The following is a 26,199-nucleotide window of genomic DNA, read 5'->3' as shown; positions in this document are numbered from 1 at the left end:
GCCTATATTTTAAAATCATTATCTCTTCCCATATGATTCAATGAAAACAAAAAAGAAATTGTTTCTTATATGGTTTTGCTTTTTCCTACAAAATTAACTCATGAGGAGTTATGAATGAAAGCTATTATGAATTATCTTAAAACATTTTTTTTTTTAATTTATTGAGTAATTTATAATCATTATCAATAGAGAACCAACAGCACACGGTAAATTTAAGCTTTCAGTATAAATTCCTTTCGACTTTATTTAGCTTTAACTCCTCTTATTGGACATTATGGATTTATTTTAAAATTTCAGACGTAAAGGATAAATTGGTACTTATATGCAAATAATGCAACTAATTCAAAGTATTATAAATTAAATTATACATCTTTTGCATTAAATGATTACATTTACATGGACCTTTCTATTTATTGAATCTTTTATACAACATGATTAATAGCAATTTAAATATTTTTCCATTCTATTATCTAATTATGATGTTTCCAAAGTTGCTCCTAAAGGTGGACAATTCATGCATATTTTCTGGAGAGAAAAAATCTGGATCCAAAATTTTTTGCTGAACTTTAAAAAAAAATACTTTTTGCAATTATTTATTAAGTAATAAAGTCAATACAAAATGCTACTATCAAAAAATCTAAATTGAACAGATAAAACAAAATACACAAGAATTACATTAAAAAAATGTGTAAGCAAATATTAACAGAAAAAATTTAGCTGTCCTTGGCGTTATATGTTTAAATACAAAGGTTGTAATTAGAATGCATGTGTCATTGCAGATACCTTAAAACGTTAATAACTACATTTATAAAACTATGTCAATTTTCAAATTTAATTAAGTTTTGTCACTTTTCAAGTAATTAATTAAGCATATAAAATCTGGTATAACTTTCAGAAACAACTTAATTAAAAAATAATAGACAAAATTTCTTTTAAAAATATTAAAATAGTCAAAACTATGATGCAAGTTATTTACAAAAGTTTTTAACAAACGTAACAACTCTTGATCATTATGAATGAAATAGAAAACCATAAAAAATTCGCTGCATCATTAAATTTCCATTTTAATGAAAACTATACCTTGCATCTATCCAATAAACACGTTTAGCAACATAATCTAAAGTCAATCCATTAGGCCAAGCTCCATCTGTAATATCATCTACCCTGCATATTACAGAACGATTTTCACCACTCATCGAAGCACGTTCAATACGGGGAGCAGATGTATCCCAATCAGTCCAAAATAACATTCTAAAAGGAAAAAAAGTCAAACATAAGAATATACAATTAGTTTGTATAGCAACAAACAAAATGTAACAAATAATTGTAGATCAAAACCTTAATAAAAATGTTCCCCAATTCAAGTTATATTTACATATCAACAACACTAAACTGATTCAATGAGTGATGATATTCAATATCAGTGATACATTACATAATTTGGAGAGAATACATTATAAAAACCAAAAACTTTTTGTGCCATAATTACACATGAGAATGTGAAATATTTTCTTTTTCTCTCTATTATTCCATTCCAAATTTGAACATGTTATTCTCACTCGTATTAAAATAACTGTCATGCATGCTAACCTGAAAGTCTCATAAGTCTCCACAATATTTAAAGTGGTAGTAAAATAACTATAAAGAATATCTTAAAATGTTTATATTTACCAACACTTAAAAATGCTGCACTATACTTAACAGGTCTTATATATTATTTAAACTAATTACATATATTGATGGTCATTAACATAGTAAGTCAAATTTATTAAATTAAAAATCAATTTATTAAATATAATTTTTTATATCACTTCATATATCTAAGAAAATTTTTCCGCCAAAAGTGGAAGAAGTTATCAAATATGCAATATCAACCTCAACAACATTGAAATAAAATAATTTATATCTGTAAAATATAGTGCTAAAATTTTAATGGAAAACACATATTTTTCACCAAAAAATTATAAAAAGTTTCAGTTTTTGTAATTATAAGTGACTGCAGAAGGCAAAAGTATTTATATTCCCTTATTTACAAAAGTAATATATTACCTTTCATAAATTTCTAAGGCAAAAAATTCAAAAAATAAATTACTCACCCAAATCTCGGGTCTAAAGCAATAGCTCTTGGGTTTTCCATGTTACTAGCTATAAGTGTACGCCTATGTTCACCAGTAAGTTTAGCAACTTCAATCTGATCTAAATTGCTTTCAACCCAGTACAAGTTTTCACCAATCCAATCCACTGCCAAACCTTCAGCAGTTGCAAGACCAGTTTGAACCACTACTTCAATATTGGTAAGAGCTGAAAGACGGAGAAAATTAAAATTTTATTACATCATTAACAAATCAATTAAAAATAAAGCTATTAAAAATATTTTAAACCATAGTTATAAAATTCTTTATATGAATATGCATAATATATTATTTAACTGGATATTTAGTAGTCTGAGAGGCACCAACACAGAATGTCAATAACTTAGAAATTATATTTTATATTCATAATATGTAGCCTAAAACAAAATTATAGCAGCTGATCTGCTAGTATGACCTCAAAATGTTAAGTGCTAGAAAGCAGAAGTTTTAAAGTTTTTTTATAGACAATAGACTAAGTACAAATGTAAGGAAAATAATTACGTAATTGAGAAATAAAAATTGGTTTGTCATATTTTTGTCCACAATTTGAAAACAAAATTTTTTGATTTTGGTCAAATTCAATTTAAATACAATTAAATATAAAATAATCATTCATTCCCACAATGGTGTATTCTAAATCTAAATGAAAGGAATTCAAATAAAATTTTAAAAATTTTTTCACTATTTTAAAATGTTTCAGATATAAAGTAATTATATTTTATTTACGTTACAATACAGCAATACAATTGGCTATTGGTGACAGTCGAACTCATTCCTGAAGATGATCCAAAGACATGCCATTAAAATTTTGACCCTTGCAGAGTGGATTTAATTAGAACCAATACTGTACACCCTCAGTCCCTTGGCAGGCAGATCAAAGTGGTCTGTGATGCCTGACTACGATGATTTACTGGGAACCATGACTTATGATTAGTTCATAGTGGGATATTGCAGACATAAAATGCAGCAGAAAAAGAGTGAAATACCACTTTCATTTGTCTCTAATTAGACACCTAGCAATATGATTTTAAAACTTTTGCATTTTAACAGTTGTTACAACACAATCAGCTTGGAAGATGAAGGGTAATAATTTTTTCAGCCTACAAATTATGCAAACAAAATATTAAAATAAATATTAAAATGACAGACTTTTTTGAGACTGTATAAGCCAGGGGTATTTCCACAAATTTCTATCGAAACTTATGAATAACATGACTTCATTACCGTGTTTTAGAATTATAATGTAAGCAATAACCTTAGTTTTAAAGATATTAAATGTCTGAGGTGCCAACTTTTCAAACTAGCTATCAGTAATTAGAAGTACAATATCGTAAAAATATATAACAGTTAGCCTTTACAAAATTCAAATTGGTGCAATTTCAAAGTGTACATGCTGCTTAATTCTATGTAAGTACATAATATTAATAAAATTATGAATGAATTTACTATTAAATTTAAAAACAACAATTAGATAAATTAAAAATTAGTAAATTAAAAATTATACATCACTGAAACTTTATACTTCAGATACATTATAAAATGATAAAATAAAATTGATTATACAGAATCAATGTTCCAGTTTTTGGTGAAATTAGAATATGCTCTATTAGCCTTTAAATCCTCCTACATTTGAACCACTCAAATTTTTTTCTTACAGCATTTTGAATTTGAGTTTATGTTCTTTTGATTTTCTATAAAAAGAAAAGATTAAGTTTAAGAATAGCTTGTTGGAAGGGGTAAAGATGAGATTTCTTTGATTTTTCTATTTTTTGTTTACATCAAATCAATTTTGTTTTTATTTATTTTTTTTCAGAATTGAAAAAAAAAATACTCTAGATTAGTTGTAAACAATAAATTTTCAAAACTCTTCGTAGTTAAGGAGGAAAAAACTTTTTTAACAGATTATCAGGAAAATTCTCACAATTTTTTTTTACTCAACACAAAAACACAATCTAACAAATTTCAGCATTAATGAAAATACATCAAAATTGTTCTGAATAGTAATGAAAAATTTGAAAAAAATAATTTATACTTACACCCCGATATAACATAGCCTCTATAAATTTTATCTTCAACAACATCAGTCCAAAATATTAGATCTCCTTTGGATGAATGATAAAAATCTACTGCTACTGTATTCTGTAAACCAGATATTAAAGCTTTTACAGCCATGGATTTCAAATCAACACTTCTCAATTCATGGCGATTTGAAAATATGATATAAGGTTCAGCTGACGCTAAAAATGAAAAATAAAAATAGCATTAAAGTATTTTCAGCAAAATTAAACATTGTCAAAAAACAGTTACCTCATAAATCAATCAAATGTAATATTAACAATATTAAAACAAATAAAAATAAACAAATAAATAAAATTAAACATGAATAATTATAATTTCTTTTATAGTGACACTAGTGGAAAGCTAAATGTGTATTTGAAAATCATGTATTTTAGCCAATACTACAAAATTATTGAAAAATACAGCAAATCATCCATATTTAACTTTTTTTTTTGCAATGATAAACAATATAGCATTTAGAACAATATAGCTGTTGAACTACAAATGTAGAATGAAGTTCAAATTTCTATGAATAGATTCTGCACCCACCACAGCAGTTTCTTCTCTTATATCTCATTCTTACTCAAAGCAATGATATTGATAGCAAGTTAATAAATCTAGTTTTTTCTGTCTTGAATGGGAAATTTCATCCTTAGTCATTTATTTAGTCAACATGTAACACATTCTTGGAGCTCTTATCAGTTACAAAATTGATAACTAACAAACGATGGTGGTCCCCACACAACACTTACACCTTTAAATGAAAAAGAATGAAGCAGGGCCTTGAATAATTTATGGGCCTTATGCATGATTTCAGAATTATAGTCAGTTGCTAATTTTTTGCTCTGTTACTGATAAAAGCTTTTAAAAATCGTGTATGTGCAGTAACTCTTTATAAGAAATAATTCATGTGTTTCGAACATTGTTTTGCGCGTTATTTTTTCAGCAGCATATGAACTCTCGAGTTAAAAGTCTACTTGTGCTTGCCTTATTTTAGCCTCCTGATCTCTAAAAGCAAGAAACAAAAAAAGTTGGCAGGTTTTTTCATGCAGAAATTTTAAAAAATGTTAAGAAAACTGCTAATAATAAATATTAAAATTTATCACTTATATTAAAAATTGTTGATGCGTGCCTTTTTTAAGCGTTTTGCGGATACTATGTGAATTTGCTTATCCCCGCTTTGGGGACCCCCCAATTCCATGAATAATCGGGAGTTTACTGTACTTTAATCAAGCTTAAATAAAAAATGTTTATCCAAAGTGATTAAAGAAAATTCTTAATAGCTTACATCAAGTGATTATTTATTTGGCCTACAAAATCACAATATATTGCAAATTTGATTCAATTATGTTTTCCCCAGACATAACAGAAACAGTATTTTCCAATAAAAAGATAAGGTAAAAAGATTTATAAAAACTAAATCTAGAGTTGAGAAAGCTTTTGTAAAATCTATACTATCTACAAATGAATATTCTTACCAGTGCTTTTGCAAGTGAAATGATCATATTCCAACTGGTAACCAGGCTCACAAAAACATTTATGGGTGTGTTTCAATTGCAAACAATTCTGGCTACAAATTCCCCATTGCTCACAAGATGGAATTTCTGAAAGGTAAATACATAGTAAATTGAATTTCTAATACTAATTGAAATACCATGACAATTTTCTGAAATACCATGAGTTTTTATAGATAAAAACTGTGATCACAGAAATAGAAATTTGAACTTTTTAATAATAAAAATGTAAGAATAAATAGGACAATGAGCTTTCCTCACATGAAAATTTTAAAATGCTCATTTTAAAAAAATTAAAAGCATTTCTTTATATAAGAATCTAGGAAACAGCTTTTCAGATCAAGTGATATTACAAGAGTTCAAATTTTTATTACAATTCCATAAGTAACAAATTTGACGCGAAAGCAATTATAAAATTTTTTAAAAAATTTTATAAAATTGGTCATAATATTTCTCATAAAACAAACTTTTTTGAAAAAGAAAACGCAGCTTATTTTACATATTAATCATAAAAAATTCAGTACTGAATAAAAATACTTTAAGAAAAAGAAACTGTAAAGTACCTACACTTTATAAAAATAAAAAAATTTAACATAAATGTAATGCAAAAATTATTATTTATAGCAAGAGTTTAATTTCATTTGATCATTATTATTATTCTCTTTTGTGATAAAAAAAATTTTTTAATGTTTACTTTGATAAAGGTTTTTTAATTCTATTATTACATTAATGTAACAATTACTGCATAATACAGAGCTTGAAATTAATGATGGTTCTTAAGCCAGAGACCATTAAACTCTGATTCAGAACACCATTAAGTAATTAAAAGCAATTCTCAGACTAGAAATTGATATAACAGAATAATATGCTGTTTTTTATTATTTTTGGTTTCATGTTTTGGCCCGTGTTTTTGACACTAAATAATTTATTTTATCATAATTGCAACATTATGCATTCTCTGTATTGTAATTTCTTACTACTTCTTTTTAAAATCTAAAGCAAAGACGTAAATGGACCAGCAAAAATATTCACAGGCAAGTAATACCATTTTAGACAAAAAAGTTATACCAGTAAGTACATTTTGGAGTAGTAGTAATGTATGAACTAATAATATTATACACATTCCGACCAGTGACTAAATTTCCTGATGTTACACATAAAGATTCTTTTCTTAACAAACATAATAACATGATATTATAAATAAAAATGGTTTTACTAATCATTTTATTAATTAAACCACAAAGCTTTATTATTGAAAAAAAATACTTGAAATTGATAACGCATGGTTCATGATATTTAATAGCCTAAACAATTTTAATTAAAATAATTTCACAATATTCATTTTAAGATATATGTTATATCTTATAAAATAAAAAAAAATTGACAAAATTACAGTTTTCAAATACTAAGCCTAAAAAATATAGACATAAAAATAAAATGTTGAAAATCAAAAAGGTAATTTACCTGTGCAAGAATGGCCATCTACTGTAACCTGTAATCCTGCTGGGCAATAACAAATATGTCCTTTAGGTGTTGTCTGGCACAAATATTTGCATTCACTTAGCAAGCACTGTTCATATTCTGACCAAAAAATAAAACAAAAAAAATTAGTTAAGAAAATGAAAATACAAACTTTAGTTTACAATAGCTAAGGCTTAAACAGGGAACAAAGTTACGGTCTTAATCTTTGAGTTCTTCAGTCTCTTAATATATCAATCTCTTTTCAAAACTTTTTTAAATAACATAACTATTTTTAAAAAAATAATAATGCATTCGGTGAAAAAATATATTTACTTATTTAATCTAAATATTATTTACAGTATTTAAACAAAAATTTAATTAAATACTAGAAAAGAGTAAGAACTTAGTAATCATCTGAAAGAAATTTTTAAATATTAGCTCATTAATTAATAATAATGAAATTTTATTTATTAATTTTGAATGTAATTCTTCCAATTAAGTGTTAAAAAATTTTATAACAAAAAAATGGTATTATGCTTATATTAAACAACATGAAAAAATTCTTTGCACGCTTCAAGATAAGCAGTTTAAAAACAAAAGATGGTAATACAGAAATGGTTCTCATACTTTTAAAATTATTTTGAAACAAGATTGTCATTGAAACTACACTATTATTTAAATATAGTAAAATCTTTATTATTTACAGTCCGGTTCTAGGACAGAATCTTAATCATTCAGTAAATACAATTTGTAAATACTATGTCCATAATAAAGAAACAATTGTAAATGCAGGAAAATTCTTAACACGTTGACTGACTGTACATTGCAAAAGATATTTGATCTGTATGGTATGGAGGAAAAAGAAAATGCTGATTTCATGACTAAGAAAACTGCTACAGTTTTCAAAAAATTTACAATAAATAATATATTTAAAAACTTACAAACATACTTCAATAATGCAAAACTCCTGATTAAATTATAATTCAAGAGGATGTTTACCTCCTACCTAAGCTAAGAGGTAGGCTTGAGAGTGTCTCGCAAGTTCAAATCCTGCTGTTACAGATTTCTCTCATCCTATAGCAATGACGTTATTTTGTCTTTCAACTGGACATGATGGCTTAAATGCCCATCTTTTTTTTAAATTGGTCTGAAAGACTCTTCTGGTTGCACTCTTTGTAACTTTGGACAACTTGTGAATTGTGTGTGTGTGTAAATATATATATATATACACACACATAAGAAAGAAAATATGAAGAAACTCTACTTACCACACTCGCCACCCTCGTCAGATCCATCTTCACAATCAGCAGTGCCATCACAAAACTGGGTAACGTTTAAGCAGCGAGTTCTGTTATCACAAGAATGACTGGGGAAGATGCAAGGAGGATTTTCTTCACCTGAAACAGTGAGAACAATTTGGCAAAAGTAATATAACAAGATATATTTGTACTATTCAGCTTTGCTAATAGCTATCACATTTAAATAATTTAACCCCTACTTTAAAGGTTGTACTCTTGAAAAATGTACAAAATAAAGCCCCCCCCCCTGATTATCAGACATTTTCTTTTTTTTTTTTAATTACTGCTACATCAGATAATCATGATTCTATTGTTGTAAACGAATTACTAAAAGGAAGAAAAAAATTAAAATATGAAAATAAATATTTAATTTTTAATTAATAAACATAAGCAGGTAAATGGCAATTAATTACAATTTTAGATATTTTATATTGTGTAACATTTTACAACCAGCATTGAACAGCAGAACCAATTCTCAGTTTATGACTATCAAAGTTCAACTCCATAGCCTTGTAATTTTGAACCAAACACAGAAGACAAGGGAACTCCTGGATCAAGCAATACGACAAACTAGTTTCCGTGGAGGATTTTTTTGATAGAACTAATCGCATTTGTGCTACATGGAGAGAAAAACAAAAGACCTCCCGTGATTAGTTTGAGGGGAAAAGATTCTAACCAATAATCCCACTGAGAGTATTTCAGCCAGCATTGTGGTCCGTGCGAGCTGAGAGCAGAATTCTTATCAACCTGCCACCACTGGGATTCTAACCTAGGTTACATCATTGGGAGGCAAATGCTCTATCCCTTCAGCTATCATGGCTCAATTTTATATATTACCAACAACAAATTAAAAGCAACTTAAATGTTTCAAAAAAATTACCACAATTTTTCTCATCTGATTTATCCTCACAATCAAACTGGCCATCACAAACGAAATTGCTCAGAATGCATTGATCCTGCGAAGCACACAGGTGTTCATTTTCCGCACAGGTAGCATTACCTAGACAAGAAAAGGTATAAATGAATGCTAAAATATGTAGACTTTTTCGAATATGTGAAGCAAATGAAACAGCATATTTAACACAATATTTAATGATGATCTTAATATTGTTATTAAATAAAGAAAAGTTCTAACTAAGAATGAGCAATAACTGTTAAAGTAAAAAGAAATTTCTATGTAAAATTTTAATTCTCATTAGCTGAAAGAAGTGCTGAAGTTTATTATAAAGTCCCGATATATTTCTCATTATTTAAAAATTTAAAAAAAATTTATACAAAAATTCTTTTGATTCAAGGTAAAAAAAAATATATTAAAAATATATAGTATTAAATTCCTCTGAAATAAAATAAATCATCTCTAAAAATATATTTATTTTGACATTCCTCTGAGCAAGTATTGTCTCTGCAAATTTCAGCCTTCATGTGCCACATTAAATCTCGGATTCAAGTGTGTTCAGGCTTAAAAAATTCTATCTTGGGCAAAAACAGCCGAAGCACCTCTCTAATGCAAAAATCAAATTTATTAAAGTTAGGTTTAGAGGTAAAATTCGACAGTGTTTTTTACATGTTACTGTTTAAGTAAATGATGAATTCCTCATGCATCAATAAAAGAAAAAAAGTTCCACAACATTATTCAAGAGTCCATGATAATTTATTAACTTTTAGTGAATCAAATTTTTTGCTAAAATAAAAAATAAATAAGAGGGAAACAGAGCACTTAAGTTTAAATAAAATGCATTATATTGTAAGGTTTAAATAAGTCACTGTAAATTTTTTGCTCACTATCTTTTAGAAAACAATATTTAAATCAAAAAATAAAACAGTTTTTCTTAGGTTCTACAGCTGCATAGTTTTTATGGTAAACAATAGATAGCATTGGAATATGTTTTAATTATAAAAAAATAATATTCTCTTTTCCAGAAAAGTAAAAAATAAAAAGTCTTGTGTTTCTTCAAATGAATATTAAAATGAAAATATAATTTATAAGTGCTTACTGCAATTGCTCTCATCACTTTTATCAGCACAATCCCATCTTAAATTGCATTTCCAGCTATTGGGTATACACAATCCATCAGGGCATAAAAACTCATCTTCATGGCACACATATTTCTTATCTTCATCTTCTAATTAAAACATTAAGGGAGCATACTAATTATTTAACACAAATTTGGCTTAAAGATTACCAAAATGAAATTTTTTAAAAATATACTTCCATGCTAGGCAACAAAAAAAATATAGAAAATATAGGTTACATGAGTAACCAAAAAAAAAAACAAACAATTCTATATAATAATTTAAAGTGTAAGGGTCATCAGTTAAGAATATGTGAGAATAATATTGGACGAAAAATACAATTCTTAAAAGCATGAAAAATTAAAATACATGAGTATGAATATAAAACTACAAGCATTTTTGCATAATATCTGATTGTGTTATAAAATACCATACCCACAAATTGATACACGTATGAATAAAATTCTAGAGTTTAAATAATTCACATCATTCTTAAAAAAAGATTGTTTATCATTTAAAAAAGTAAGATAGTCATTGAAAAAATTAAACAATTACAGTTAATATCAAGAATAAACTAAAACTCTCATTTAAGTAGTTATTGAAGCATTGAAAATTATTTATACATCACAGTAAATAAATTGCTTCTGTGTTTCAATAACAGCTTCTTCCTAACCTAAAGTCCTTTTTTTTAAAAAATGTTGTACAAAGAAAGTAATCTGATGACACATTTGAAAATTTCGAGGGTATGACTTTTAAGTATAAAACTGCAACTTACTTTTCACAAAATTTAAGCTAAGCTTTCCCTAAACTTTACAAGCTAATTATAAATTCCATAAGTTTTCCAAGTTTTTCTTAATATGCATGAAACTGATTTCTAACTTCATTTGTGCCTGACTTAATAATGAAAAATAAATGCCTCAAGTTATTGGTGTTTAAATAAAATAAGGAAAAAACAATTTTTTAACAAAAAATTCAAAATTCAAACTTTTAGAATTTTGTCTAAAAAAAAATCGAAGCATCTACAATTTCTTACAGATATATTTTGAGAAGAAATAATACAATGAATAAAAATATCAAAAATACTTTCTAAGTTAAAAATTGAAACAACAGCTCCTCCCCCCCCCCAAAAAAAAAAAACTTCTCAAAATTTTAAAAAAAAATAATAATAATAAGTTTAATAAATCAACAATGCAGCAAAAACTCAACAGCATCTATACCTAATTATTCTAATCACAGAAGGAATGCTTGTAAAAAAATCATATATAAAATGTACAATTACCGCAGTTTTCTTCATCAGATTCATCATTACAGTCTTGTACACCATTGCATCGAAGTTCTTTAGACAGACATAAAGTACCTCCATCACAAACATATTCATTGGGACCGTCACATTTCTTTTTACAGAAACGCTCATCAGTGCCATCTCTGCAATCATCATCTCCATCACATACATATTCAAGAGGTACACATCTTTGATTATCACAGCGAAATTCTGCAGCTTCACATTCAGGATATTCTGAAAAATAAATATATATAATTACAAACAAAAACGAAAGAAAATAATTTAATGCACTTTTGAAAACAACTACAATAAATTTAGAAAAAAAATTCTAGCTAAATTAATTACTCAACGAAAAAAAAAACGCCTTTAAATTAAATAGGATGTAAACAACTGTGAATATTACAAAATAAATTTCTCAGTTATAAGAACAGTTAAAATAGACTGATTAGTAACTCAAAATTCAGAAGAGTTGAAAAAAATTGAATATCTAAGAGCAAAAATTTAATTACATCCACCATTCTCGCTTTGCCTGCAAATCTTCACAATTTTTTTCCCCTTTAAATATTTGTTTCACGACGTGAATCAGATTGTGTCTTCAAAATCCTTCTATTAAAAATTTCTGAAGTTTTTGCTTGAAACTTTTTTTTAAACGATTTAACTGCACACTTACATTTTTTAATGCATTATACTACCAGCCAAAATTTGCTTTAGTTCACTGGTAAAAATTTGCAAAAAATCTGGATCCACAATATCTGGATCACGCAAATCTGCTCAAGTTATTTGTCAAATAGAACCTCCATTAAATTGGGTATTCTTTTACTTTTGCGGTAGTCTCACAATTTGTCACTAGATGGCAGAGTCATCAAATACAGCAACAGACTTTATGATATTTATGAGTTGGAATTTCCTAAACATTTTAAGTTAAGTGTCTGAAGTTTATTTTAGCATAATTTATGAAGCATGGATATTGTATAATATATTTTTAAGCATAAATACAGTGTCAGCTTGGGTACGTTTATGTTCAGCTTATCAGTACGAGTATTGTTTTAGGTTCCTGATATAAATAATAACTTCTATTTTCATGATTAGCTGAGGTTTTTTTCTCACTTTTCGATGTAACGCATCATAAGAGTTAACTAAATACTTTTAATAGGTTGCAACTTTTGCAAAATTGTATTATAATTACTTAATTTTATTTAGAAATCTTTATATTTTATGAATCCCCACGTATTTAAACATGCGACATTTTCAAGTATAATTACTTTGCTAACTTATGAATTTAAATTATTAAATTACCACAGTCTTCATGCTCATCTGATACATCATCATCACCACAATCCAAATCTGAATCACATGTCCAACTTGTTGGGATGCAACGTCCAGTTTCCTTACAAGTAAACATTGTTGAGCTGCATGTTGAATCTGAAAATATTAATGAAAACATTTAAAAAAAATTTCTACAAAAGAAAAAATATATAATGGAAACCTAAATAAAAAAAGTAATATTAACAATATTTAAACATACCTCACATTTCTTTTAAAAATTGATAGGGAAAAACAATTCAAATTACAGTGTGGCTTTGAGAAGAACTCCTCCAGACCAAAAGTCTGGGGCTTTCTGGCGCTATAACAAGCAGAACCACATTTTTAATGGGGGTGAAACGGTAGAATAAAGATGTTGATTAGTTTACTCACGCTGACATACCCCAAGATCAAGACAAAACTATTCACCCCACATCCCAATTGAAAGTAACTTTTCCTCGTATCCATGGTACCCGCCGCAATGCAAGACTGATGTCTGAAGTTCTGAAAGCCACACTATAAAAGCACATTGATTCAGAACAAAAACATGGAAGAAATGAACAATATAATTGCTTTTAGTAGCCCGAAGCATGCAAATAGTTGCCTAAATAAGAACAAAAATACGACTAAAATTTTATTAAATGACATTATTGTCATATACCATGATCCATTTAGTCAAGTTGGCAGCAAACATGATAATTTTCATATAAACAGTAGTGTTCTAGTACTAAATTTTAATACCAAAAAATTAGTATATTTTCAGAAAATTAGATACTTTTAATTACTGGAAATCATTCAGAAAAATATGTTTTCATTAAAAAAAACATTCTTTTTCTAAAAAAATTTCAGTTAAACAAATAATTGATTGAACAAATAATATAAACAATAATTGATAATATATACATATATTTTTTGTGAAAAGTGATTATTCAAATTCAAAATTCACGCATCGTAATATCATACTAAAAATTTGTTACTTTAAAATCATGCAGAACTTCATAGAAATAACTGTTGAAAAGGCGATTGGGAACAAAAATAGATTTACAAATTGAGCGCATTAAAAAGTGATGACTTAGATTTGCAATTCAAAATTTTTTATTTTATTTATTTATTAAGAAAAAAAATCATTGTGTTCAGAAGCTACTGTGGGCTGCAAACTGTAACCCAATTTATGCTAAAAAAAAAAAAATAGCTAGGAACACAGAAAAGTCTCCCAATAGTCTCCTTTTCCTGAAAACAGTTGCTTTTTTAGTCTTTTCAGGGAAAAAAAGTTGCCTCATATCGAAAATAGTTGCAAAACCAAAAACAATGACAAGTTAAGTTCAGTTTTTTCAAAATTGGTATAATAACAATCAAACTATTAATTTTAAAGCAAATGAATAAAATATAAGTATATGGAGATAATTACTGTTGCATCTGGAACTGGGTTCTTCATCGGATCCATCTTTACAATCCTTTTCGCCATCACATACCCAATGAATAGATATACAGCGATGAGTATCACATTGAAACTGATCAACACGACATTGGAATTCTTCTGGTAAAAACATTTCATTGTAGTAAAGGAGTTAAGTCATGACAAAAATACATGTGCAAAACAATCTGTCATTGTTTCATGTCATAGTTTTTCTATGTGACATAAATGTAGCTTAGTTTCAATTAAAAAAAAGTATTAAATATCTGACTCAGTTCCTTTACCTTTGTTTTAGGGTTTAAATATGCATGGATGGTTTAAATATGCGAATGTCATTTATTAAATTCTATTTATATAAATTAGTGAGATATGGAGGATGATTGCAATAAAATATAAAATTACATATTTTGATGACATTGAATAATAATTCTATTTTCTTGAAAAAGTAAATTGAAAATATATTTAAAAAAACTGAAAATTCATAATTTTCTATTTGGATTTATTTACTATTTAAAATAACACTAATTGAATTTTACCTTACTTTGATACTTGAAAAGAAATCATATAACATTTTTATCTTACAGCTAAAGTAATTTTAAAATGTACTTTTATTATTAAAAAATATATATTTTATTACAGTAGCTACTTCTATTTGATCAAAACTATTGACCGAAAAATTAGAGTATGCATTTTTATAATATATTTTTTCCTCTTTTATTAATTGGAAAATGTAATTAATATTTTGAATTATAGTAATTACCCTTAAAGGTATATTAAATATTTAATAAACTTCAGCCAAATACCTGTTACTTATATTTATTACTTTAAACATGACCAGTTTCTTCCATCTTTTATTTATTTGTAAATTATATTATTGTTTAATAATATTGTTAATTATGCACTACAGTTTCATAAAAATGTTAAACCTTTAACTCTACTTGTAAAAATTGCAAAAAAGAATTTTCCTTTCTTTCACCTTATATTTATACGTTTTCCTAATTTTGTTTTGAGATTCTTAAATGACTTTGAATAAATAAATAAAAAAGCACTATACAGCAAAAACAATTAAAAATGGCTAAATTTCAGTATTCTAGACAAATAGCAAAAAATTGCAATATACCGCATTTCCCACCAGCTGAAGAGTCTTCATCTGAACCATCTCCACAATCATTATCACCATCACACAAATATCGGACATCAATGCATCGCAAATTTTTAACACACTCAAATTCTCCTTCAGGACAACGCTTTGGCTCCGTATAATTTACAGATCCTGAAAAGAAATAATAATTAAACAAATCTTTCACTAAACTGAAACAAGTTTTGTAATCTTAATTACAAGAGTGAAAATTAATACCATTAAGTTAAGATTGCAACCAAAACCCAATCTATTTAAGAAACTTATAGAACTGTTATAAAGCATAAAGTTACAAAATTACTGTAGAAGAAGATATATTGTTATGAGAACACAATTTTATAAGAGAATATAAGTAATACATGAAAATCTTATATAGTATCTACAGTTCTATACAATATTACACACCACATTTTTTCGGGAGGCAACTTTTTGTCAACCAAATCTGGTTCTTTTTTGACTATTACCCAACAGAATTTTTTTTTAATTTGATATGGTCAATAACTTTGAATGGGGTGCACTTTGAAACATCTTTTACAAGGCCATGCACATTTTAAAAATAAATCTTGTCATAAAAGAGAAATACAAACACATCAATATCCATCCTAAAAAAAACTAAACTTAGTGGCACAACAACCCACAGAGGGCCAAAGCCTATTGTGCCCATCACAGTTTTATTGAGCTTGGACTTCGGGATGCAGGAACAGATGTTCCAGTTAAGCGGTCAGCCTGATATGGAATCTCCATTGTTTAGTTCACAAGCATGCTTTGTACTCATTTTATCAACCCATTGAAGAGATGAAAGGCTGAGTCAACCTTAGCATAATTGGCATGAGAGAGTGAAACGACGCTACCACTTAGTCACTGGGTGTCCAATTAAGTTTCATTTTCATAAAAAGCATGTTTATATTTAACATAGATCTGAATGCTAAAAAATTTAGCAATAAAGAATACATAATTAAAGAAAGAAAAATAACAAAACAAATTTTATTGGAATATATAAATTTAGCAAATAATAAATATACCTATGCAGGTTTGCCTATCGCTAGATAATGTTGATCCATCCCGACAAGCACAAACAGCTTTTTCTGGAGTTTGAAGACATAATTCAGAGCAACCACCATTGTTGGATGTGCAATTATTAATGCCTAGAAAATATATTTAAAAATAAAATATACTAAATGCCAAATAAAAAAAATTTTAAAAAAAGACTCATAAAGCCAGAAAATAAGAATTCACTAACATACACAATAAAACAGGTAACAAATCTATTAACACAATAATACTACTGAACCCAAATGAGAATGTGTTTAAAATTTGTGTTTAGTTCTGGTTGGAAAAATTATAAAATTTAGATTGTAGTTATTTATGTAAACAGAGATTATATAAAGCCCAAGTGCCAATATACCTGCAAAATCACAGCTGGCAGCTAATATTTTAGTAAAATTTAACCTGTTTTCTTTTAAAGTTAAGAGTCTGAGTTTGATATTATAATCATGTGAATACAAATCACAATATTGGACTTTGAATATGCAAGAATAGAAATTGTGACATTGAATTTTAAATTCGTGTGATTATGAATTGCGTTACTAGATTTTAAATACATATGAATATGAATTGCAAAATTGATTTTAAAAATGCATTAATAAAAATCATGACATTGAATTTTTAAATTACGTGAATATAAATCCTGATATATAATTTTTAAACCACAGGAATATGAATCGCAACTTGTAACTTTTAAACTAAGTAAATACGAAAATCGATGCTTAATATTCATACCGCGTGAATAACAAGCGGATATAAGCGGATTCCAGAGCAGTTCCAAAAATTCAAAATGGTGAAAATTTACGAAATTGAAATAATCATATTGGCGGATTTCTACCTATTGGCAGAAGAATCACGAGTTTAAATTAGAAGTAATTAATTGTAAACTTGTAACTTTTAAACTAACTTGCAACTTGTAACTTTTAAACTAAGTAAATACGAAAATCGATGCTTAATATTCATACCGCGTGAATAACAAGCGGATATAAGCGGATTCCAGAGCAGTTCCAAAAATTCAAAATGGTGAAAATTTGCGAAATTGAAATAATCATATTGGCGGATTTCTACCTATTGGCAGAAGAATCACGAGTTTAAATTAGAAGTAATTAATTAGAGAATTAGTAAAGAGAGTAGTAAGAGAGATTAGTAAGAGAGTAGAGAATTGTTAAATTAGAGAATTAGTAAAAGTTTAAAATTTTGAATTTTAGATTGAGAAATTCTGTGAAAATATCGTCAGATAAGTTTTTGATTAGCGAAAGTCCGAGAACCAATGGTATTGAGAATCGTGGAATTCCATGATATTCCCTGAAAAATCATATTCCCTGCTCCTAATTTTTAGACCCGGAAGGATAACATGAAAAGACCTGAAATTCTGGAGTATCCCCAGAATACAATCACCTCTGTCAAAGGTTGTAGTTAGCTGGGGAAAAAAATCCACTCTCTAATTTTAGATTGTAAGCCCTCATATTTCCTTTAACCACCCTTCCTGTGCTTTTCCCATCTCACCACCTTTCTGCTCTTGACTCAAAAAGGAAATTCCCTCTCATAAACAATAGAACAGTAAAACAGAATTAAAAAAAATTTGGAATAGCTTTAAACAGCTAATAAAAAAGTCTCTTTAAAAAAGAAAGAAAGAAAGAACTCAGAAAAAGTATGGGCAATCTTTGTAGAGAAAAAATTATTATAATCTGTTAGAAAAACGTATAAAGCGAGATTTTCTTAAAAAGGATAACGTAAAATTCAGGATAATTTAACATTAATGGAAAGGAAATAAAATCCAGCAGAACAGACCAGAAGAAAATGATACAGAAAGCAGGATAACGTATGAAACAGACAATGTAAAACTGGAGTTCCCCTGTATTTTACTATTATGCAGATACATTATGTGGTTTTAGCATTCATAATTGTCTGTCTCAAACTGCAAACTATATTCCTATCAATTTTTTTTCTTTTTTCATAAAAAATATTAAATTAAAAATAATATGTAATTGCAATTTCATAAAAGCAAAAAGCTGTTACACATAACTTTCCATTCTATAACATGCTGGCTACTAAACATTTTTAACTTAATAGACTCCTAAAAGTAAGTAGTACTAATACTCAGCTGACAAGCTGAACTGATTTAAAAAGAATGATAATAATAACTTTCATCATCAAACTATGAAAAAGAAAGAAAATCTTTCACAATTCACTTTATAAAATTATTAAAAACAGAGACGAATGGCCAGACAAGTTGATCCAAACCAATTCATAAATACAGCAACAAATAAACTTAATCACCTAATCGAATAAACTTTGACAAAAATTTTATATCCATACACCTTTGTATTGTTATTTTTGAAACATGTAAATGCAACAGCACAATGGATATGCAAAAGCATCCCATTTTTTTTCTCCGTCAAACTACTTTATGAGCTTTCCATTTTAATTTATACCAGTCCTTTAGATATATTGATTTATGAAAATATATATATATTATAAAAATTATAGCAATATAAAAGAAATAATGTGGGAAAATAATGCACTCAATTGTTTCCTTTATGAAATTTTATCTTGTATGTTTATACAAAACAAAAATTTTCATTGAAGGCATGAATTTTGTTTAGAAAGACTTTACATAGGTTCTTCTGATTTAAATTTTAAATATATACTCAATGGTTGCTTATCAAAACTTTAAGAAAAACAAAATTATAATATTAAAGGTAAGCTTAAATCAACAAGTCCTTGAGATAATATATAAATAAATCACTAGAAACTGACTACACAAATTTTATAATTTAACTTAAACTCTTTTAAATTTTACCAGTTTTTAATTTTGGTAGAATTGATGCTCAATTTTTCTTAAATAAAAAGACTAACTACTGTGCCTTGATTGATTAAATGTAGGGTTTAATGGCACAAAGTCCAAAGAAGGGCATGCTGCACCAAACGAACTGTTTTAAAATAAAGGTAAATGTATATTACAAATTTTCTTCATTAAAAGTCACACGGAATTTATAAAACTAGATACAACGTGACAGAGGTATTCAAAAGTGAGTAAACTCAGATAAAATGTAAATGTAGTAAAGCATTATAAAACAGTTGCATTCAAAGATGAATAAAATCAGATAAAATTGTGAATAGGATAAAACAGTTATATACAGTATAAAAGACCAATTGCGCGTAGAAACGCAAAAATGTTAGGATGATGAGAGTCACCTAACAAATCCTGAAGAGTTAAAATAGAACTACCAAAAAAGGTTAGACGATGATGGTTAAAAAATGAGCAGATGATTAAAATATGATGAATAGTGAGTAGAACTTTACAGGTGTTGCATTGGGGAGGAGGTGCCCCAAATAACAAATGTAGGTGGGTCAGCCTAGTGTGGCCGATTCGGAGAAGGTTTAATTTTACATCTGCATGCCGCAGACCTAACTATTGTAGCGTAACTATCACTATAAATATTAAATACCAATTCACTAGTATATAAGACATGTTAACTTAATTCTATCATGAGGTACCTTTTGGTAGATGAAGGTTGACATAGCCTAAGATTAAAAATCACTACACTATAAATTAAAAGTGTTACAAAGCAGCTTAAATATTTAAAAAGCAAAATTAAATTTACAACTAATGTTTATGAAATTGAAAAAGAAACTATCCTATTAATCATTACAAAAAGCCTTTATAAGTCACTCAATTGATAAGTATAAAACATAAATATACCTGTTTGAGTAGCACTATCAAAAATTCTAATTTGGTACACAGGAGGATTTTCTTTTATCAATGTAGTAACAGATTTATTCATCAAATTGAGTCGTTGCAAAAAACCATGTTGATATTCCGACCAGTATACAAAATTATTGAAATGAGCCAAGCCATATGGGTGGCCACGGTTTTCATCTTCAAACAAAATCTAAAAAAAAGATTTAGGATTAGAAAAAACTTCAAGGCAAACATCTATACTTTATGGCAGGGCTGGAAAAAAATAAAAATAGAATTAATAATAAAAGAAGTAAAAAAGCCATAAATTTAAGACAAACATACATTAAATTATTGAATTATAAAATAATGCTTATCCCTGATCTTATTTACTTATTATATACCCAATATTCTTATTTATTTTAATTAAATGATATAAAGATTTCACAGGAAAATGCATTAACGGGATATTGTAAATTCTAACAAATCAAAATTAAATCAACTAGGCAATAGAATACAACAAAAGTAAAAATCTTTTGAACACATAGAACTTTAAATTATAACAAAGATAGTGATGCTAAACTTCGTATAAGATCAGACAGTTGAGAATTAAAGAGAATTTATATCAAAAACGACATATTTTGATTAAACTGCTATTTTTCTAAATTGTTTGCTTATTTTTTATCTCAGTCATTGTTCCTCAACCACCTTTCAATAAAAAAGCATTTGTCATCATTATAGTTGGCCATACAGCCTAATGTGGGCCAATGCCTTTCTCTGAAAATTTCTCATAACAACTTCTGATTTATCTTTAATCTTAAATTATTTTCATTAATTGAAAGAAAATTCAATCTTGTAATTAATAAGTATGATATTTATATAGGCTCATATATATGTATATTTATATAGGCTCATATATATGTACATTTATATAGGCTCATATTTAAAATATTATTCATTGTTGATAGCATACGTATGATCGAAAACAAACAGGCCAAAAAATTGTTTCAATAACACAATTTTGTATAGGTAAATAATACAAAAAAAAGCCCTAAGTAAAAATTACTAACCCTACAGTTCTGCAATATAACAGTGAAATATTTTACCGACACTTTGAGTGAATCAGATTAAGAAACACTGATCTAATATATAATAAGTTTCTATTTTTATAAAATAGAATCAAGAAAATTAATGATAAACATGATGGCAACTAGTCTTCAGCATAACTTAAATAATTTTAATAAAAACAAATTACATTTCTTTTTAAATAAAGAATCCTGAATTAAAGTGAAGATCAAAACTAAAAAAAAAAAGATGATTAAATAACTTTCCTATTATGGACTGCAGAGAAAAAAATTTTAATTTCAGAGGATTTGACTACATAAAACAATAAAATAATTTTTAATTAACAGTAAAAACAAATGGAAAAAATTAAAAGTTAATTAATGTTATAGGAAAAACATATAACCATCCTAAAAAAAAAAGACATAAATTTGACCTCATTGCAAAACAAAGAGTAGTACCTCACGTCCAGAACCATCTAAAGAAACTCTCTCTAAACGATGTAGATAAGCATCACACCAATATAATTTCTTTTCTACATAATCAATGCTAAGACCGTTTGGCCACTGTAAATTTTCAGACAAGAAAATCTCTTTATTACTGCCATCCATGTAAGCTCGCTTAATTTTGCCTCCAATTGCAGTGTCACCAGGTGATGTTTGAAACTCATTCGACCAATCAGACCAATACATCATGCTAAAAAAAAATAAAAATTTAAAAAAATAAAAAATAAAAAAAAAACAATTTAAAATTAACAAACAATGAATTTTAAACAAAACTAATGATACATTATTGATATCTGAATTTTTTATACTTTATTGAATTTTTACAGATACGTACCTTAATAAAATATATTAATTCTACAAATATATATGATTATTAAGAAATCTGAATAAAAAAGATATTTTATGTTAAATATAAATAATGATTCCAGTCATCACTGAAAGTCATGATTATAAAGTTTAAAATGAAATCTCTTAGATTTTATAATATATTAATGGAACACCTTTTAAATTCAAAGAATTAAGAATCTCAAGATTCAGAAATGCGTAGCAAATCTATAATAATTAACACACATTGCCCAATTGACAGTGCTTTAAAGCTGACCTTTACCACAATTGGCATTTCTCAAGTAAATTTAAAAGAAAAAAAAATGGATGTAGTGAAAACATGAAAAGAAAGTTTTGTGTTGGTTCTTGATTATATCTGCTTCATAATAAATCAAAACTGTGTAAAATTTATTCTGACTTGGTTGATTAAAGTTAAAAATATAATAAACTGAAATAATGATATCTAAAGTATACTTGACATTTATAATGTAATCTATGTCACACAACAGAGCAGTGAACAAAATGGTGATATTAAGTAAGATATGAATAAAAATTCATTTATCACATATTAACACCAAATTTGAAAACAATGATCATGATTTTAAACAAAATAGGAATAGACCAAATTATTTTAAGATTCAAACAGATCTAATGAATTAGCTTTATTGCATTTTTTTTTTTTTTTAACATTTCATTATGGTTTTATTACTTGTGACTTTATTAATGTGTTAGTAAAAACAAATAAAAAAAAAAACATTACCCTCTTTTAGGATCAAGAACTATAGCTTTAGGATGCGACATGGGTTCATTTATAAGTTGCTTTCTAATGCTAGAATCATTCAATCTGGCCACAAAAATCGCAAGTAACCCTTCATCTGTCCAGTACAAATTCCTACCCATCCAATCCACAGCCAATCCTTCACAATTGTTTAATCCTAAAAAAAAAGAGAGAAACTATTTAAAACATGTCTTTAAAATTCAACAGTGGAGTCAACTGGGGTAAATTTGTTCAAACAAATGTGCAAATAAAAACTATGTGCGGAATCTAGACAAATGAGGGTAATTATTACTTACTCATTGCAAAATCAGTCCTTATATTGTGAAACGAATTCCTGCACAGACAACATATAATTGCTCAGAATCTTTGAGGATCAAAGAATCATGAGGAAGAATTTGAATCTATTTTGACTCTTGGTGAGATAAATTATCTCACCACGGTATTCACATAGTAGTATGTATACATATGCTTTAGCATGTAAAGTAAAGGAAAAGTGTTTCGTTCTCATTCCACAGGTCCTGAAGGAGTTTTAAAGTATCTTACGAGAAATTAAACAGATTTTTAAAATATACAAACGCTATAACTAAATTTTTTTAACCCAATTTAGAAACTTCATAACTAGAACCATGGTGGCTCAAGAAATATAGCGCTCGCCTCCAAATGAAGTGACCCGGATGCACCAACACAGTCCAAACATAAAACATCCTCAGTGGTAGACGGATCATCGGTTAGAGTTCTCTTGCTGTCAAACTAACTATGGGAGTTTTTGTGCCTTTCCTCTTCATGTAACGCAAATGCGGATTAGTTCCCTCAAAAAGTCCTCCAGAAGGTAAATTTCTACAAACACTTGATCCAGGAGTTCCATTGTCTTCTGGATTGGGTTCAAAATTACAAGGTGACAGAATTGAATATAGGTAGTCATTGACTCAAAATTGGGCTGGGTGTTCAACAACAATTATAAAATAAAATAAAACTTCATAACTAGAGCTGAGGTAGCTCAGGGGATAGAGCATTTGCCTCCCAATGAGGTGACCAAGGTTCAAATCAGAATAGTGATTGGTGACATAATTGCTCCTCGATTGCACCAACCACAGTGCTGACATAAAATATCCTCAGTGGTATCAGATCATGGGTTAGAACCCACTTGCTGTTGGACTAACTATGGGAGGTTTTTGTGGTTTTTCTCACCATGAAACGTATATGAGGATAAAGGTTTGAAGAAGGCTAGTTTGCCCCTATGTTTGAGCCAGGAGTTCTTTTGTCTTCAGAATTGTGATAAAAATTACAAGACTACGGAGTTGAACGTTTAAAGTCGTAAGCTCAGAGTTGGGTCAGCTGTTCAACATCAGTTATTCAATAATACATAACATAAAATAAAATAAACTTCATAGTAGAACTTTCCTACATTTCTTCATATTCTACACTTACAGATAATGATTGATAATAATCAATATAACAACCATAACGAAATTTTACTTATCTACCATTAAGGTAATTGTACTTGTATACTTAAAAGTTTGAAATACAGAAAAAATAAACTTTCTGATGGCAACTGAACTCATATTTATTTAAAATACTAGTATGATTATACTTACTTAAATATCAAGTGAATAATTGTGTAAACTTTAACTGCATTGAAATGTCTCATGAGGAAGTTAATTGATTATTTTATTCATAAACTTTTCTTCTATTTTCTTTCTACTCATAATTTGGATTAAGTTAATTCATTTATTTTTTGTGAGCTAATAAAAAACATTATTTGTTCTACATTTTGTATAAAAAAGTTTAAAGTAAAAAAAAATCAATCGAACATAGGTAGATGGAAACAAATGTGTAACATTTTTTGTTAGCATTTTGTCTCTTAAACTAGTAACCTCAGTCGTTCATTTCATGGTGTACTGCAAATTATTTGTTTGAAGCCTGAATCATATTTCAGTAGCCAAATTATGACTTTGAAAATTATTAAGAAAAACCATGACATATTTAATTTTTTTTCACAAAGTAATCAGAAGAAAAACAAAAAAATGCAGATACTACAGCATATACATATACAACTTACCCTTCTCCAAATAAACATCTCTTTGACTGCCATCTATTTTTTGTCGCTCAATGACAAACCTCTGAACATCTGAGTAATAAATAAACTGTCCTCGAGCATCATAGTCCATAGCAATTGGTCTGTTCAAGTCTAGAATAGGGATCAGCACTTCTTCCTGCTTTCCTCCCGTATTTAAAGAAATCCCTTTTATTGCCCCAGGATGTCCTCGTCCATACAACAGAAACTGACCCTGTTTGGCAGCTGAAATCATATAAACTGATTTAAAATTAAATGAGAAACAATAGACTAGAGTGGACGTAAAACTATTGGAAAGAAATATTTCAACTAAAAACATAGAAAATGCTCTGAATTTTACTTTAATTCTTTTAACTCTATACAAATTAATAGTTAAGTTTTTAAAAGAAAGCAAAGGTTATGTTCAAATGCTTATATCACATAAATTTTTTTAAAAAAAACTAACTAAATATATAAAAGGTAAAAGCAACAGAAAAACAGGACAGAAAAATCAATAATAAACATAAATATGAATAATAGATATGAAAAACAAATATGAAAAATAGATATGAAGAGAATAAATCAAAACACTATTCCAGAAATATGAACATTTTTTTACAAATAATCCAAATAAAGATTTGTGCATTACAAATATTAAACTAACTATTTATTTCAGCAAAATTTCCTCATGAACTATTTAGACTAACAAGTATATCTTATTTTCAAATATGTACTGTTTATTTAAATCTTTCTATCACCAGAGTGTCATTGATATTATTTCCACAGTCATTTCGGATATAACAGTCATTGTCATCTTAATTCAGAAGACAAAAACATTCAGCAACTTTTATTTATAAAATTATAAGTTTTTAATTTATAATCCCTTGTATGAAAAAGTTGATATATTAAATATATATAATGCAAATTTTTAAAACTATTCGCTTTCCATTAAAATTTTAATTAGGCAAGTCAAATATTAAGAAATAAAGCTCATCTGCATTTAATAATGGGATGCTATACTTAATATTTCTCAAATACGAGCAAATGCTTAGAACAAGATGACTCTTTGTCATTTCTTCCCAAATGCATTTTAAAGGTCATCATTATTGTTCCAAATTATACTTATTTCATATTATAT

General features: G+C 27.5%; 1 protein-coding gene across 6 annotated transcripts in view; it reads right to left on the bottom strand.

The window, feature by feature from the left end:
• The window catches only part of LRP1 (LDL receptor protein 1), a 137,418-nt gene that overhangs the window by 87,282 nt on the left and 23,937 nt on the right, over nt 1-26,199 (bottom strand). For 5 of the 6 annotated variants that reach the window (XM_087157618.1, XM_087157622.1, XM_087157620.1 and 2 more), the window contains exons 12-28: nt 25,068-25,307; nt 22,991-23,165; nt 21,862-22,096; nt 20,363-20,552; nt 16,635-16,757; nt 15,595-15,747; nt 14,469-14,597; nt 13,055-13,180; nt 11,756-11,992; nt 10,458-10,586; nt 9,344-9,463; nt 8,434-8,562; nt 7,169-7,285; nt 5,669-5,794; nt 4,169-4,369; nt 2,097-2,301; nt 1,081-1,251 (exon numbers count right to left, since the gene is read on the bottom strand). In XM_087157618.1, the coding sequence (XP_087013744.1) occupies nt 1,081-1,251; nt 2,097-2,301; nt 4,169-4,369; nt 5,669-5,794; nt 7,169-7,285; nt 8,434-8,562; nt 9,344-9,463; nt 10,458-10,586; nt 11,756-11,992; nt 13,055-13,180; nt 14,469-14,597; nt 15,595-15,747; nt 16,635-16,757; nt 20,363-20,552; nt 21,862-22,096; nt 22,991-23,165; nt 25,068-25,307 (2,806 nt within the window). The remainder of the gene's footprint in view (nt 1-1,080; nt 1,252-2,096; nt 2,302-4,168; nt 4,370-5,668; nt 5,795-7,168; nt 7,286-8,433; nt 8,563-9,343; nt 9,464-10,457; nt 10,587-11,755; nt 11,993-13,054; nt 13,181-14,468; nt 14,598-15,594; nt 15,748-16,634; nt 16,758-20,362; nt 20,553-21,861; nt 22,097-22,990; nt 23,166-25,067; nt 25,308-26,199) is intronic. The other variant, XM_087157619.1, reaches the window with a different exon arrangement.

The sequence above is a fragment of the Parasteatoda tepidariorum genome, chromosome 2, assembly GCF_982258835.1.
Source record: "Parasteatoda tepidariorum strain Cologne lab strain chromosome 2, Ptep-v5.0, whole genome shotgun sequence".
In the NCBI taxonomy this organism is placed as follows: domain Eukaryota; kingdom Metazoa; phylum Arthropoda; class Arachnida; order Araneae; family Theridiidae; genus Parasteatoda; species Parasteatoda tepidariorum.
The sequence above is the reverse complement of the archived record's forward strand: the minus strand, read 5'-3'. Positions and strand labels throughout refer to the sequence as shown.